The sequence below is a fragment of the Panthera tigris genome, chromosome A2 (genome assembly GCF_018350195.1).
Source record: "Panthera tigris isolate Pti1 chromosome A2, P.tigris_Pti1_mat1.1, whole genome shotgun sequence".
In the NCBI taxonomy this organism is placed as follows: domain Eukaryota; kingdom Metazoa; phylum Chordata; class Mammalia; order Carnivora; family Felidae; genus Panthera; species Panthera tigris.
Genome location: NC_056661.1, coordinates 122,623,607 through 122,640,915, shown reverse-complemented (window position 1 = coordinate 122,640,915; position 17,309 = coordinate 122,623,607). Strand labels below are relative to the sequence as shown.

The 17,309-nt window shown below is 41.6% G+C and overlaps 1 protein-coding gene across 1 annotated transcript in view; it reads right to left on the bottom strand.

Annotated features, from left to right (window-relative positions):
• Window positions 1–17,309, bottom strand: part of FKBP9 (FKBP prolyl isomerase 9) — a 42,252-nt gene that overhangs the window by 14,535 nt on the left and 10,408 nt on the right. The window contains exons 2-6 of the mRNA XM_042969515.1: window positions 13,610–13,755; window positions 13,034–13,223; window positions 12,235–12,380; window positions 8,805–8,994; window positions 1,764–1,909 (exon numbers count right to left, since the gene is read on the bottom strand). Coding sequence (XP_042825449.1) covers window positions 1,764–1,909; window positions 8,805–8,994; window positions 12,235–12,380; window positions 13,034–13,223; window positions 13,610–13,755 — 818 coding nt within the window. The remainder of the gene's footprint in view (window positions 1–1,763; window positions 1,910–8,804; window positions 8,995–12,234; window positions 12,381–13,033; window positions 13,224–13,609; window positions 13,756–17,309) is intronic.

The window sequence follows — 17,309 nt, the reverse complement described above, 5'->3', positions numbered from 1 at the left end:
CTATTAGTTTCATTTGTTTCCTATTGTTACTATAACAAATTTCCACAAATTTGGTGGCTTAAAGCAATGCAGGTTTATTCTTATAACTCTGGAGGGTCAAAAGTCTAAATTCGAGGTATTGGCAGGGACTCATTCCTTTTGGAGGCTTTGGGGAAGAATCTGTTTCCTCGCCTTTTCCGGCTTTCTGTGGCTGCCCTTATTCCTTGACCTGTGACCCCTTCATCCAACTTCTAAGTCTGCAGCTGAGTATTTTCCCCTCTCTCTGACCTGCTTCCCTCTTACAAAAGCTCTTTTAAGTACATCAAGGCCACCTGTATGATCCAGGATAACCTCCCCATCTCAAGATCTTAATCACATCCCCATCTTAATCACATCCACAAAATCCCTTTTATCATGAAAGGTAACATATTCACAGGTTCTGGGGATAGCACAGGGACATCTTTGGGGCTGCTGTTCTGCCTACCACATTACAGTGTTTATTCCTGCATGGTGAGATTGTGGGAGATTTTTGTTTTCTTTCTTTATCTGTATTTTCTTTTTTCTAAACTCAACATGTATCATTTGTATAATGTTCGAAAGGGGGTTTGCTATTAGAGTGACAAAAATGTTCTAAAATTAGATTAGATGGATGATGGTTATACAACTCACTACATTTACTAAAAGTCACTGAATTGTACACTTAAAATGGGTAAATTTTCGGGGCACCTGGGTGGCTCAGTTGGTTAAGGGTCCAACTTCGGCTCAGGTCATGATCTTGTGGTCTGTGGGTTCCAGCCCTCCATCAGGCTCTATGCTGACAGCTCAGAGCCTGGAGCCTCCTTCGGTTTCTGTGTCTCCCTCTCTCTCTAACCTTCCCCTGCTCATGCTCTCTCTCTCAAAAATAAATAAACATTAAAAAAAATTTTAATTAAAAAATGGGTAAATTTTAAGGCATATAAATTATACATCAATAAAATCGTTAAAAAACAAAAATCGATAAGGGGAGGTTTGCAATATATTTTCAAATGGCTCAACAACAACAACAAACAAACAAATGTGAGGAGAGAGAGAAAATAAACATAGCACGATGTTGGGGTACCTGGTGTTTCAATCGGTTAAGTGCCCAACTCTTGATTTCGGCTTAGGTCAGGATCTCAGGATTATGAGATCAAGCCCCAAGTTGTGCTCCATGCAAAGCACGGAGCCTGCTTGGAATTCTCCTTCCTCTCTCTCTCTCTCTCTGTCCCTCCCCCCATCATGCACACTCTTACCCTCTTTCTCTTTCTCGCTCTCAAAATAAATAAATACACTTAAAAAAAAAACATAGCAAGATGTTAACAATTGATGAATCTAAGAGTTCATCGCAAAGTTCTTCCAACTTTGGCATAACTAAGAATTTTCAGAGGGAAACTGGTAGCGGGGACAAGAGGAAAGAATAGAGCATGTCTAGAAACCAAAGCTATTTGGACATTTAAGTCTTTTTTTTTTTTTAAGTTTATTTATTTGGTTTGAGAGAGAGAGAGAATGCAAGTGGGGTAGAGGCAGAGAGAGAAACGGAGAGAGAGGGAATCCAAAGCAGGCTCTGCACTAACACTGCGGAGCCTAATGCAAGGCTCGAACTCATGAACTGTAAAATCGTGACCTGAGCCAGAGTCGGAGGCTTAATTGACTGAGCCACCCAGGCGCCCCGACATTTAAGTCTTAAATGGGACTTCAGCTTCCATATTCTGGCTCTCAAGAAGCTCTGATTACTTGAAACCAGCCTAGAAGCAGCCAGCACTCACCTCTTCCTTCCTCTCCATAGCCGAGGTGAGGGGGAACCACAATCCTCCGCTTCTCTCCGATGCAAACACCAAGCAAACCTTCATCCATGCCAGCAATCACGTAGCCCTGCCCAATGTATGTGTCAAAAGTGCGGTTCCGCGAGTAGCTGGAAAAGATGGAAGGGAAGAAAGAGGTTCCTCACGAGCGATACCACAGCAGCTGTGTGCATTTGTCAGTACCATGAGGCATCAGGAATGCAGAGGCCTCCAGACCCTGGAAAAGACCAAACCTTAGAATGTGAGGACACGGCCTGGAAACATGCTCCCCCGAGAACCCACACACAGCGTGGGAGCAGTCACGTACAGACACATTCCCAGGAACAAGCCCTCCAGCCCTCTGGGTTGGCCAGATTATGGATGAGATGCAAACACACAGAAATGCAGCTAACATAAGTTGGACTGTGCTTGGTAACCATGTGAAGTTAATGAAGAAAGCATCTTATTAGAAGCTAAGAATGTGTCACAAGGGCAATGTCTCCAGTTTCTAAAGAAGAGAATATCTGTATATGTCAGACATGAATACTTGGATTGCCTGAAAAGTAACATATAGAGAGTAATTTAACTCTGCAGTGTCTACCAGAGCCTGGATGAACCCTTCCTCCTGTAATTTCTGCTCACCAAGCTACCTTCTGATGAGTGCTTGGGTTTCCCAAGTGTCACTGGCAGGAGGCCCAAGCATTCTGCTCAGTGGAGAGATCCAGCCTTTGTATAAACTGCCAATTGAAGCCGATTACTGTGAGTTTGGTGAGGACAGGAATCAAGTCCTCACAGCCAGATGTTTCTAGGATAAAATAACAAAACTTCATCTGCCACGTCTACTACCAAAGTCTGAACCACGGTAATCTGCACTCATTACTCACCCCCACCCAGTGCAGATGTGGCAAAAAGTCTGTCCTGAAAGAGCCAGTCAGTTCCACCATTACCTCAAACATGATGACTACCTCAGAATAGATGGCCAGCCGAATGGTGCCAGGGGGATGAAAAGACCCTCTGTCAGGGGCTCTCCCTTCTCAATACCCCCAGAGACCAACCACAAAGTCAAGGGACATGAAAAAGGATAACAGACGATTCTGCTCACTCAGGAAGCAGATTATCTACATAACCCCTCAGAAGAGGCTATGGAGAAATACCCTTTTCCCCCCACACTGAGGAACTCCAGACTGCAGCCACTCACATGAGCCAGGAGGGCCAGGATGGGAACACAGCCATCAAGGAAGCCAGGCTTGGCTCCCTAGCATCCTCTAGCCATGAGCCAACCTCTCACCTTCCCCAGGTTACTACTCCCTGGCCAGTACTTGAGAGATCATCAGCAGAGAACAGCCACCACCAGGGATTCAGGGAAGAGGAGGACAACTGCCAGACAGGGTCCCTTATAAAGGGACACTAAGCAGTGGGAGCAGGAAGAGCCACTGGGTGGAACAGTCAGCAAAGGTTCCATGGGGGTGGGGGAGACAGTGGACACTGAGGAGGCGGGATCTGCACAGGGGAAAGGACTGGGGAAACAAAGAGGCCAAGGATGAGAGGCAGAAAAGAGCCTCAGAAGAAGAGAATGGATGAGCAGGGTGGCCATGACATGTAGAGAAATTCGAATATCTTTAAAAGAAGACTTAAATAAAAGCAGGGGGCAGGGGAGGGGCACCTGGGTGGTTCAGTCAGGTAAGCATCCGACTTCAGCTCAGGTCATGATCTGACTTAGGTCATGATCTCGCAGTGCGTGAGTTCGAGCCCGCGTTGGGTTCTGTGCTGACAGCTCAGAGCCTGAAGCCTGCTTCGGATTTTGTGTCTTCCTTTCTCTCTGCCCTTCCCCTGCTCACACTGTCTGTCTGTCTGTCTGCCTGTCTGTCTGTCTCTGTCTCTGTCTCTCTCTCTCTCTCTCTCTCTCAAGAATAAATAAACATTTAAAAAAATTTTGTTTTAAAAAAGGGAAAGTACCATGTTTCCCCAATGGGAAAGTTGAGGACTAGAAAGTTGTCATTGCTCCCCCAAACTAATATATGAATTTTGAAACAATTTCAACCAAAATCTGAGTGGTGTGGGGGGAGGGGAAGAGGGACTCCAAAATTCATTTGTAAAAAGAAACTATTTAAAATGTTCTGAAGGTACAGGATATAGCAAGTTCTCATTCCTGTAAAAAAATAAAATGGGAGAATGTTTATAAGTATTTCACTGTGTACATGTGGAGACCTATGAGGCTAAAAACACAGGCTCCCTGTGGAGAGGGGACCTGGGTGATTGAGGGACAGGATAGGAGGGAAATTTTTCATTGTACACCCTTTTGTACTTTTAGGATTTCGATCCACATCAATGTATCACTTAATTTTAAAAACCTGATATTTAAAAAGGAAAGAAGAGGGGCACTTAGGTGGCTCATTCGGTGGAGCGTCTGATTCTTGACATCAGCTCAGGTCATGATCCCAGGGCTGTGGGATTGATTCCCCACATCAGGCTCAGCACTGAGTGTGGGGCCCGCTTAAGATTCTCTCTCTCCCTCTGCCCCTCTCCCCTGCCTGTGCTCTCTCTCTCTCTCTCAAATAAAATAATAAAAATAAAAATAAAAAGGAAAAAAGAATACTCTCTACCATACAAACTAACAAACAACAATAGTTAAAAGTGTGGTATTGGCCTATACATAGCTAGGTCAATAAAAAGGTAAAAATTTTAGACAAAGACCCAAAAGTATGTGTAAGAATTTAGTACGTAATCAGGGTGCCTGGGTGGCTCAGTCGGTTGAGCATCTAACTCTTGATTTTGACTCAGGTCGTGATCCCAGGGTTGTGGGATTGAGCCCCACATTGGGCTCTGGGTGGAGTCTACTTAGGATTCTCTCTCCCCTCCCTCAGTCCCTCTCCCCTGCTTGTCCTCTCTCTCTCTCTCTCTAAAAACAAAAAGAAAGAAAAAAAAGAAAAAGAAAATAATTTAGTACACAATAAAAGTCACATTTTAGATGAGTGAGGGAAAGATAGCGTTTCTGGAAGAAATAAAGTTAGATTCTGACTGTCACACTGAATACCACAAAAAATTCTGGATGGATTTAAGATTTAAACATGAAAGCATTTATGAGCATGGAGAGACACTGTGGAAGGCTATTAATATTTACCTCAGGGTGGTAAAGGGGTTAATGGGAAATTACTACATTTTATTACACATCATTGTATTGTTTCACTTATACAATAAGAACATAATACTTTTTTTTAAGTAAGCTCTACATCCAACATGGGGCTTGAACTCACGACCCCAAGATCAAGAGTCATATACTCTACCAACTGAGCCAGCCAGATGCCCCAATAAGGAATATTTTAAAGGGTAAAACCTTAAAACCATTAAAAAGGCTTAAGGAAAATATAGACAAATGTTTATGTACTCCAGGGGAGGGGACAGATTTTTTATTTTTACCAAGCCCCCAAAGACAGAATATATAAGAATTTATGTAAGAGTAAAGGAAACCATAAAGAAGTTAAATGTATTTAACAACATAAAAAGTTTACATTTAAATAGGTCCAAAATCACAATAACAAAAATTAAAATGCAAAAAAATAAGGAATATTCCTTCAACAATATACAACCATAAAAGGGTTACTATCTTTAATGTATAGAGGTCTTCATATATTCAAACTGATAAGAAAAGGACAAATACCAGTATCTTTAACATAAAAACAGACAAAAGACACAAACAGGTAAATCATAAAAGAAGGTATCCAAATGGTCTAGTAATAAACATTTAAAACAATTTCAACCTCAGTAGCAATGAAGAAATACAGATTAAAACTATAAGGTTCCATTTTTTTCCTATGAATTGGCAAAGATTATTTAAAAATGATTCTCGGGGCGCCTGGGTGGCTCAGTCGGTTAAGTGTCCGACTTCAGCTCAGGTCACAAGCTCGCGGTCCGTGAGTTCGAGCCCCGCGTCGGGCTCTGGGCTGATGGCTCAGAGCCTGGAGCCTGCTTCCGATTCTGTGTCTCCCTCTCTCTCTGCCCCTCCCCCGTTCATGCTCGGTCTCTCTCTGTCTCAAAAATAAATAAACCTTAAAAAAAATTTTTTTTTTTAATAAAAAATAAAAAAATAAAATAAAAATGATTCTCAATGTCACTGAGTTTGAGGGAATGGGGCATTTTTAGATAGTGATGGTGAGTAAAGGCTTGGTGAGGAAAACTTAGTTGTGTATACAAAAACTATAAAAATACCTTTGACCCAGGGGTGCCTGGGTGGCTCAGTCGGTTAAGGGTCCAACTTCAGCTTAGGTCATGATCTCACCGTTCATGAGGTCAAGCCCCACACCGGGCTCTGCTCTAACAGCAGGAAGCCTGCTTGAGATCCTCTCTCTGCCCCTTCCCACATCTCTCTCTCAAAATAAATAAACTTAAAAAAATTCTTGAAAAAAAACCCCAAATACCTTTGTTCCAGAGATTCTTCTAGAAGTGTATCCCAAGGAAACAATCTTACACGTTAAGATGTAGCTGCAAAAATAATTACTGCAGCCCTACATAGAATGTCAAAAGGCGGGCACCTGGGTGGTTCAATCTGTTAAGCATCCAACCTGATTTTGGCTCAGGTCATGATCTCATGGTTCATGAGTTCGAGTCCCATGGCTCTGGGCTGACAGTGTGGAGCTTGCTTGGGATTCTCTCTCTCACTCTCTCTCTCAAAATAAATAAATCTTAAATTTAAAAAGAATATCAAAAGGTAGAAAGCAACAGATGGGACTATGATTATCGTGATGAGCACTGAGTAATATATAGAATTGTTGAATCATTATGTTGCACACCTGAAACTACACTGTACATTAATTATACTTCAGTAAAAGGTAGAAAACAATTGGGATTGATTACCTAAATTAAGGCAAATCCATATAAAGAATATTATGTAGCTATTAGGACAGACTAGATCCCAATGCACTGAAATGGAAAGCTTTTTTCTTTTTTTAATGTTTCTTTATCTATTTTGAGAGAGAGAGAGAGAGATAAAGCATGAGCAGGGGAGGGGCAGAGAGAGAGGGAGACAGAAAATGCCAAGCAGACTCCTTATTCACAAAACGCGAGATCATGACCTGAACCAAAATCAAGAGCGAGATGCTTAAGTAATTGAGCCACCCAGTCACTCCAATGGAAAGCTTTTTTTAAATCTAATAAAATTATAGTTCTAATATGGAAAGAAATATGGTGTACAATAGAAAAAATGGTCTTAATTAGAAATATAATTCCAGAGGGGCGCCTGGGTGGCTCAGTCGGTTAAGTGTCTGACTCTTGATCTCAGCTCAGGTCTTGAGCCCCAGGGTTATGAATTCAAGCCCCATGTTGGGCTCCACACTGGCTGTGAAGCCTACTTAGAAAAAAAAGTGTGTGTGTGTGTGTGTGTGTGTGTGTGTGTGTGTGTGTGTGTGTGTGTGTGTAGGACAGAACCAAGCTCATATAACAATAATACACACACACTGAATGTTTTCTGTAACAGAAGAAGACTAAAGACAACTCAAATATTCATCAATAGGGGAATGTAACGTTAAGTAAGTTTGGAATATTCACTCAATGAAACCTAGGCAGACATAAAAAATAAATAATTTCTCTCTATGTATTAAATATGGAAAAAAACCAAGGTGAAAAAAAAAGCAAGAGGCAGAATAGTTGTATTTCTTTATATTTGCATTAGGAAAAAATCCACACACTGGAAGAATCAAATAGAAACTCATTAATAAAAGTGGGTATCTTAGTCAGTTGAGCCTCCGACTCTTGATTTCAGCTCAGGTTGTGATCTCACAGTTTGTGGGATCAAACCCCATGTTGGGCTCCACCCTGTCAGCGAAGAGCCTCCTTGGGATTCTCCCTCTCTCTCTCTTTCTCTCTCTCTCACTCTGAAAGTAAATAAATAAACTTTAAAAAAAAGTGGTTAATTCTAGGGGTGGCTGGCTGGCTCAGTCAGTAGAGTGGTAGAGTGTGCAACTCTTGATCTCAGGGTCGTGAGTTCAAGCCCCACATAGGGCATAGAGCTTACTTTAAAAAAAATAAATAAGTAAAAGTAGTTAATTCTAAGTGGCTGGAGGGGGGAGGGATATGTGAGGTAGGCAGGAGTAGGTAATAGGATATACCTTAATACATACTTTGTTTTAATTTTGAACCATGTGGCTATTACTTTTTCCAAAGAAATCAAATGAAAATTGTAAAAGAATAGGAAAGATAAATTATTCAAACAAAATAATACCATATAAGGAATATCATATAAAAATTCTTCTGTACTGTTTTTGGATGACTCAAAAAATTAGAAGCTTATTACCTCAGAGAGACAGGTAGATTGCTGTCACTACCTGTTTGCTCTACAGGAAGCTAGAGAGGTGGTTTCCAAAGAGCACATACCTACCACTTGAAAGAGCAAGACACAGCAACTGCCTGCTCCAGCCACTGGCACAACTGCAAGCTAAGCCCAATAAACAAAACAGGACTCTGAATAACAACAGAGGCATGGTAATTAGCCTCTGAAGCAACCAGAAGGAAGCTGAATGCACCCAACTGGCCTCCTGCAGTAGCCTTTGAAGTTCACAGAGCACTCTCACATCCCTTATCTCTTTAACCATCTCTGAGAAAGGTGCTAATAACAGGGGAAAAAACTGAAGTTCAGGGAAGCCAGACCATACACTGGGGCTAGAACCCAGATCTCCTGGCACCAAGTCTGTTCTCTCCTCCTCCTACCACCCAGACCTCAGTTCTGGCCACTTCCCATCCTGGATCCCATAGTTGGGTTCATACTGGATAGTCAAGAACACTATAGGGGGATGGTAGGAGTGTAAGCTGAGCCTCTCCTGTTTTCCTGTAGACTTCTATGCCCCAGGCCCCAAGAAGGAGACTGTTCCAACAGCCTCTGAAGGAATTCAGTGTCAGAAAACAGAAGTCTATACTGGAGATGAAAATACTAACTACAAATCAGCACTGACAGAGTATTCAGATCATGGTCCAGCCAGAGGTAGACTGTATTTAGTAAGTCATTCTGATGAGTAAAGGCTCCAGTTATTTCCTTACCTGGAATCAAAGAAGGTGCCATCCAGAAGCGTGCCATTGTAATGATACCTGAGAAAGTCCCCACTTTGACTTCGCCGCTCACAGTTTTCAGGCACTACCTTATTTTCAATGGAAATGCCATCCTTGGGGTTATGGAGGTCCAACAACGCAACGTCAAACACTAGAGATGCCTGTCCAGGAATGTCTTTCCCTAGAGGGGAATGGAGGAAGCTGATGAAATCAGGACACAAGATTTAGAAAGTATTTTTATTTTATTGTATTAAAAAAACATTTTTTTAATGTTTATTTATTCTTGAGAGAGAGAGACAGACACAGACAGAGTGTGAGTGGGGAAGGGTCAGAGAAAGAGGGAGAAATAGAATCTGAAGCAGGCTCCAGGCTCTGAGCTGTCAGCACAGAGCCTGACACGGGGCTCGAACTCACAAACTGTGAGATCATAACCTGAGCTGAAGTCGGACACCTAACCGACTGAGCCACCCAGGCGCCCCTAGAAAGTACTTTTAACTACAACTCAATTCCCACTGTGTTGGTGTTACTCATTCCTTAAAGTTTTCAAGCCAAAGGAATAAATGTTCTTCTGCATGTCGGGTGGTCCTCCTGGTGTCCAACTATGTTCTGTCACCATTGTGTCCATGGTGCCCAACCATGGGCTGGCGGGTATATTTGAAGCCTGACTTCTTCAGGAAAAGGAGCAAACCAATATTAATGACATGCGAGACTACTACAACCATATTTTCTATGCTTGTGCTGACAAATCAAGGTGCTATGTGGGTGGTTATGCACCCACATGCAAGCCCAAATGCTTCTGTGGGTCTCTGTTTGCATACAAATGCAAATCACAGATATTTGAAGGTATAAATTCCAAACCCTGGACCTGGTTCTGCAGAATAGGACACAGACTTGTTCTTTGGAACCAACAGCCAATTTTTTGAAGAGGCAACATGCACAATTCAATGTATTAACTACATCTAAAACAAGATATAAATAAAACTAAAGCTAGCTAAGAGGGAAAAAAATGGCACCCACATTGCAAAATACAAATCCTCAAATCGCTTCCACCTCACTTCTGGATCATACTGCTTCTTTTGGATGTTCCCAGCAGTGGGGACTTACTGAGTATCTGCAAAATGATAATCTACATGAAGAGATTATTGGGCACTAACTCTTCCTGCAAAGATCAACATCAAGCAATAAATAACTCAATCCAGTACTTTGAGATAAAGGAAGTTAACTGACAAAAACCACCTACCTCCACACTCTTACTTGCCATTTGTTATACCTTGCAAAGGAGTAGGCCTGGGCAAGTGAGTAAGACAGTACACTATGACTGAGCTCCTTCAATGGCTCTGGCAGAGCCCACCCCTATTCCTTCCCCTCAGGGAAATCATGAAATCTTCTGAAAGCAGCTGCTGAGTCAGACTCTGGAATGCAAGGTGTGGTCAATCCCTGAAGTGTGTGTATGGGTGTGACAGAATATTAATCTTTTGTACTTTCCTGTATTTTTTAATTTAGTAGAAAAAAGAAAGCCTTAAATGTAACTCCAGAGTTTAAATTTTTCTAGCATTATCATGTACTAATTGCATCTATGTTTTTTTTTTTAACAATAACTTTATCAAGATCTAATTTCCATACCATAAAATTCACCTATTTAAACTCATACCCAGGTAGTTGAGCACAGTATTAAAATACTAAATAATAACTATTTCAATTTTTTTTAAATGTTTTCTTTATTTTTGAGAGAGAGAGAGAGTGAGTAGAGGGGGGCAGAGAGAGGGGGAGACACAGAATCCAAAGCAGGCTCCAGGCTCCGAGCTGTCAGCACAGAGCCCAATGTGGGACTCGAACTCATGAACTGTGAGATCATTCATGACCAGAGGTGAAGTCAGACGCTTAACTGACTGAACCACACAGGTACCCCTTCAGTATTTATTTAAAATAAATAAATAATACTCCTCAAATTAGGCCAGGCATCTAGTTTTACTATGTATGACATATGCACCTGGATGACGTCAAAAGGATTTGAGAGCCCTGGGAAATAAACTCCCCCTGGCTAAGGAGGAGACCATTTGAGTAATAAGAATAACAACATGTCTTGGAGACTGGAGAATTTGTATTTACAGATTACAATTATAGTTGTTTTCAAATTTTATTTTTCTTTTAGCATGGAATCCCTACCCCTGCTTTTTGAAGAGACTGTCTGCAGATCCCCAGCAATACAAGTAGAAGTGGACAGGAGAGAAGGCTGAGCCCCATTTCCTTCTCTCTCCTCCTGCTCTGTAGATATACAGAGCCAGGAAACACAGCTTAGAAAACATTATTTTAGGGTTATTATAAGTCAGGTACCACAGTCAGTAAACTCTTAGATGTATCATATTATCATTTCAATTCTTTGCTACGTATATCTACTTGATTAAAATGAAGTTTTAATGTTCATTATTTTTTTGAGAGAGAGAGAGAGAGAGTACACAAGTAGAAGAATAGGCAGAGAGAGAGGGAAACGGAGAAGTAGGCTCCGTGCTGTCAGCACAGAGCCTGATGCAGGGCCCAATCTCACAAACCGTGAGATCATGACCTGAGCCAATATCAGGAGTTGGACACTTAATGGACTGAGCCACCCAGGTGCCCCTATATCTACTTGTTTAAATGCCGGGAGGTTGTCTTTGTTGTGTTAGCCTGCCAGGGTGATTAAATATGCCTGAAATTAAAATATGAGTAACTGTGAAATTCCATTTGCCAAACAATAGTCTGTTTTCTCTCTACAAAAAGGACACTAATTCAAATTAATGTTTTTTTTCTAACATGCTTTGCATCTGTCCACCTGGAACTAATGTCACAGGTAAAGCCCACTGTGAAGGAACAAATCAGGGGGAAAAATGGCAATTCTGGCATCATATACTAAATTTATACCTTGATATCTACAGTCTTTAGACTTTCTAGTTCATTTGTCATTTCACAGATGGGAAAATGTAGGCTGGAGAGGTTGGTGCCCAAGGTTACAGCTTATGGGGCAGTGGCAGATGCTTACTTGTGAAAAGCCAATGACCATGAATAAGTGGAAGATTCTACAATTCAGTGATGAGACACTAGATGATTTAGACTAGCACTGCCCAACGGAACATTCCACAGTGATGGAAATGCTCTGTACCTTCACTGTCTAGGTACATGCAGCTCTTAAGTACATGCAGCAACATGCAGCTCTTAAGTACATGAAATGTGGCAGTGTAGCTAAAGAGCAGAATCTTAGATTTTATTTAGTTTTAATTTATTTTAAATGTAAATATAAATAGCCATATGGAGCTAGTGGCTACTATATTGGACAGTGCAAGTCTAGACCAAAAGGTCTGGCGGGTTTCATGTGGTAAATTGAATTATATCACGGCAATAAAAATAAGGAGAGATGAGAGTAGCTTGAAGAATGAGAAAGACTTACCATCTCCATCTTCTCCATAGGCCAGGAAAGGAGGTATGGTGATGATGCGCTTTTCCCCCACACACATCCCCAACAGCCCTTTATCCATTCCAGGAATCAACCAGCCAATGCCCACATATGTGTCATATGTTTTCATGCGATTATGACTGAAAACCAATGAGAAAGGGGAAAAGTTCCATGCTATGAGGGTGTTTCCAACTCATCCCTAAATAATGTTTTAGATACCCAATTATCAGCTAAATAGTGAACCTATACCCATCTCTGAAGACAGGCATTTTTGGATCTTCACTCCCAAAGAGAGCAGCAGTCTTCAAATTGAGAAATCATGTAATTAAACCACAGTGGTCTAATTGGCCTGCTATTCTATCTAACCAAATACACTATAATGACAGGAAAGCCCAAAAGGTTCACTGTTTCTGGCTTAGCACCCTACTCTTGGCAGTTCTCCATAGCTTCACATACATTCAGCCTTCCCCTCTTCCTTCCACGGGAAAACTATTAAAATGGACCAAAAAATGCATCAACCTATTTGGAAATAGGGCTCTTCACTTATTGATGAGCTCTCAAGATACTGTTAATTTAGAGAAACACTGTTCTCACATTTCTGTAAAATATATTAAAGTTTTGATCTGGCTTTATGGAGCATGAAACATGTACCAAAAGCATTAAGGAAAGGGGTTGGTGCTGATGGAAGTTGGGAAGATTCTGTCTTCTGGTTTCTTGATGGGCATAAAAAGCAGGTGAGACAGAAGGAAGTAAGGGGCATTTCACCAATGTTACCTTGAATGGCAGGACTTACCTTGAATCAAACAGTGTCCCATCCAAGAACGTTCCATTGTAGTGGTACCTTACAAAATCAGACACCTGGATGGTCCGAGGGCAACTGGGGGGTGTGAAGTAAGTGTGAATCTGAACTTGATCTTCAGAATTCCAAATATCCATTAGAAGTACATCAAAATGAAGAACTGAATCTGGGGGGATCACACCAGCTAAAAATTAAAGAGAATTCACACTGAGAAGTTGCTGCCTTTCGGGCCAGATGAATAAACACCTAGGATTCAAGGGGGTCGCTGAACAATTGTAAAATGGGCCGTGCTCCCTCCCTCTTTCCTCCAAATGAAATAGAAAAGAGAAAAAAATGTTTTCCTCTCAACAAGGGTGACATTCAATATACCAGTGTTAATAACAACTTCTTTTATATTTAGAAGAAATTAACTGAAGATGAAATTTTAGTGCTGTGTGTGTATGTGTTCATTGCTTCTCATTTCCCCCCAATTTAAAGTCTCTGCAGATCCTCTGGTCTGCTTGACTGAACGCCCTTCAAATGTCCTGGTTGTATCTGCAGATACGTTTACAAATATGGAACAAAACTTACAAACTCCTTCACTTCCATAGGCAAGCTTTGGGGGAATCTTCACAAAGCGCCTCTCATTTACACACATCCCAACCAGAGCTTGGTCCATCCCTGCAATCAGTTGTCCTTTTCCCACAAACACGTTGAAAGTAGAGTCTCTGTCATAGCTGAAGACCCAAGAGGTAGAACAAGAAAAAGAAAAGTACAAATTAATCCTTCCCTTAGTGAAGTCATCCAGTGAAAATGTACCCCTGGATAGAGTGAGGTCAATGCAACCCAAAATCAGCCTGTAGAGGAGTTACTGGTACAGGAAATGTCTTCACCAATAGTACTTTCAGGGTTGGAGTTTTTTTAATTATTGTGAATACTGCCAATAAATCCAGTTAGATAAGCAGTGACGTAACTTTCCCTAGAAAAAAAATATATTATTTTTAATATATTATATTATTAAGTCTATTTTGCAAAAGAGCTATCAAGTCTTCCACTAAAAATAGTTTATTCAATTTCTATGTGATTGTTTAAATCTTTTTTTTTTTTTAAACGTTTATTTATTTTTGAGACAGAGAGAGACAGAGCATGAATGGGGGAGGGTCAGAGAGAGGGAGACACAGAATCCGAAACAGGCTCCGGGCTCTGTGCTGTCAGCACAGGGGCCCGATGCGGGGCTCGAACTCACGGACTGCAAGATCGTGACCTGAGCCGAAGTCGGCGCTCAACCGACTGAGCCACCCAGGCGCCCCTGTTTAAATCTTTTTTTAATGTTTATTTATTTTGACAGAGACAGAGACAGAGAGACAGAGCATAAGTGGAGGAGGGACAGAGAGAGAGAGACACAGAATCCGAAGCAGGTTCCAGGCTCTGAGCTGTCAACACAGAGTCCGATGAGGGGCTCAAACCCACAAACCATGAGATCATGACCTGACCTGAAGTCAGAGGCTTAACCGACTGAGTCACCCAGTCGCCCCTATGTGATTGTTTAAAAGCAACAACGTAAGATACTAATGCTCCATTACCATATTTATCTGATTTTTCTTTTTTTTTTTAATGTTTATTTTTGAGACAGAGAGAGAGAGAGACAGAGCATGAACGGGGGAGGGGAAGAGAGAGAGGGAGACACAGAATCGGAAGCAGGCTCCAGGCTCTGAGCCATCAGCCCAGAGCCCGACGCGGGGCTCGAACTCACGGACCGCGAGATCATGACCTGAGCTGAAGTCGGACGCTTAACCGACTGAGCCACCCAGGCGCCCCTGATTTTTCTTTTTATCTTTAGGTCTGTAAGTTGGAGAAGTAGCATGATAGCATAAAGGATACTTAAACTCTCTTAACCTATTTCCTCCACCACAAACATGGGAGTAACAATAATAGTCATCCCAAGATATATATGATATTACAATCGGTAACGTGCTCTGAAAACCTAAGAGTTATGCCAATATTACTATAATTGTTACAGGTCATAGAAAGTCTGATACAGTCTAGGAATCACTAATACATGTGTTTTAAAGGCTGACTGGTGATGGCCTTAGGTTGGAAGATAAATAATGGAACCGTGACCAACATCTATGATCTCATCCTCTTTATGTCAAATTCTACAACCATCAAGGGTTTGCCTATTAGGAGACTGTGCTAGGTGCTTTGGGAGATATAAAAACGTCCAAGGCATGGATTTTGCCTATTACAAAAAAACCAGCAGAGATACCCAGAGAGTTTCAAATACTATGTTGAAGAAAACAACTACAGGGCTTGGTTTATAACAATGAAACACTGGAAATAAGAAGTTTCAAGGGTATGGCACTGATTGCATTTAGGGCAAGGTCGTGCAATAAAACGCTGTGTAGTCATTTAAAAATATCAGATTTATGTCCATTGGCACAGGAGGACATATACAGTAACAGAAAAGTACAGGCTATAGAGTCACAGCATAAAAGGATTCGATTTTGAATTGACATACATAGATGCATACAAAATCCACAGGGTGACACATAAAAACATTACCAATGGTACTCTACGAGTAGGTGATTTCAGGTGGCTTAACTTTTTCTCTCTTTAATTCTCTCTTAATTTTCAAAATGATGATGAAAGACACATGTAATAAAATATTAAGAGCTGTTAGAATTTACCTCATTGGGATGTGCTCTCTTCATTCGGTAAATTACTGCCACCTTTTCCTCATTTTCCTTAATGAACAATCTGGAGGAGCAGCACAGTCCACTTCCCCACCCATCAGGGCAGCTTCCTCAGACCCACCCTTCTTATGCTTCCTCCTCCTGGTTTTACAACCCATTTTATTTTATTTATTTTTTTTTTCAACGTTTTTTATTTATTTTGGGGACAGAGAGAGACAGAGCATGAACGGGGGAGGGGCAGAGAGAGAGAGGGAGACACAGAATCGGAAACAGGCTCCAGGCTCCGAGCCATCAGCCCAGAGCCTGACGCGGGGCTCGAACTCACGGACCGCGAGATCGTGACCTGGCTGAAGTCGGACGCTTAACCGACTGCGCCACCCAGGCGCCCCTTACAACCCATTTTAATAACTTTCCTTTTGCAAGGTCGGTGAACAGAAAGCAAAATTCCAAGTTCAGGTCAGCAAGCCAAAGGACAAAAACACATGGTCAACTGTGTGCCCAAGACAGCTTTACACCTCCACCCTCTACCTCCAGGGACCAACACCCGCCCCCTGGAATGCCAGCTCTTTAATTTCACTTGGCTGGGGCCTTGCCATGCCCTGAACCATCATCCAACTGGCGGGTTTATATCAAGTAATGGACCAAAACTCGAAGCTTCAAAGACATCCCAGGTACAGAACATGTGCAAACAGCTACAATGCACAGGCTGGAAACTACCTTAGAAACAAGGTTTTCATCCATAGAACCTGAATATGGTTCCCAAATTTAATAAGAGTTTTTAATAATAATTACTATTTAGAGAGTGTTTATTATGTGTCAGGTACAGTGGCAAACTAAGCTTTTCCACATACTACCCCATGTAATCATCAGACAACACTTCAAGGTGGGTGCTGATACTCTGGCTCTCTGGAGGGTAAAGAATCTTCCAAGTTCACAAAGTTAGCCAACTGGGGAAAAAAAGCGAGAACACAGGTCTATCCGACCCTTAACCTCCTAGCATGGGGCCAGGCCCTAGATGATATATAAAAACAGTTGTTTCGGTGCCTGGGTGGCTCAGTCGGTTGAGCATCTGACTTTTGGCTTCAGCTCAGGTCATGATCCCAGGGTCATGAGATTGAGCCCTATGTCGGACTCCACACTGAGCATGGAGTCTGCTTAAGATTCTCTGTCTCTGTCTCTCTCTCCCTCTGCCTCTCTTCTTCACTTGTGCTCTCTCTGTCTCTCTCTCTCTCTCAAATTAAAAAAAAATTTTTTTTAACTGTTGTTGCCTTGCAGTATTAATTTCTTCACTTGATGACTACCTAAGCAAAGTGCTAAAAACAAAAAACAAAAAAAAACTTTCTGAAAGAAAAGTTTTAATTTACATATGTGAGAAATTAACAATGCAAGACTAGAATTATCTCCTGCTTAAAACTCTGACCATCTGGAAAAATAAAGTCTTTCTGAGTAAATCTGTGCTGATCAGCACAACTGGCACAAATTCACTTGCAGAGTCAAGCCCAGAAGTGGTTATGAAAATTACTTCTGCAAGCTCTGGAATAAGCACTTATACGGCCTGTCCCAGTATCTGACTGATTTACACCTTTTGCAGAAGTCCC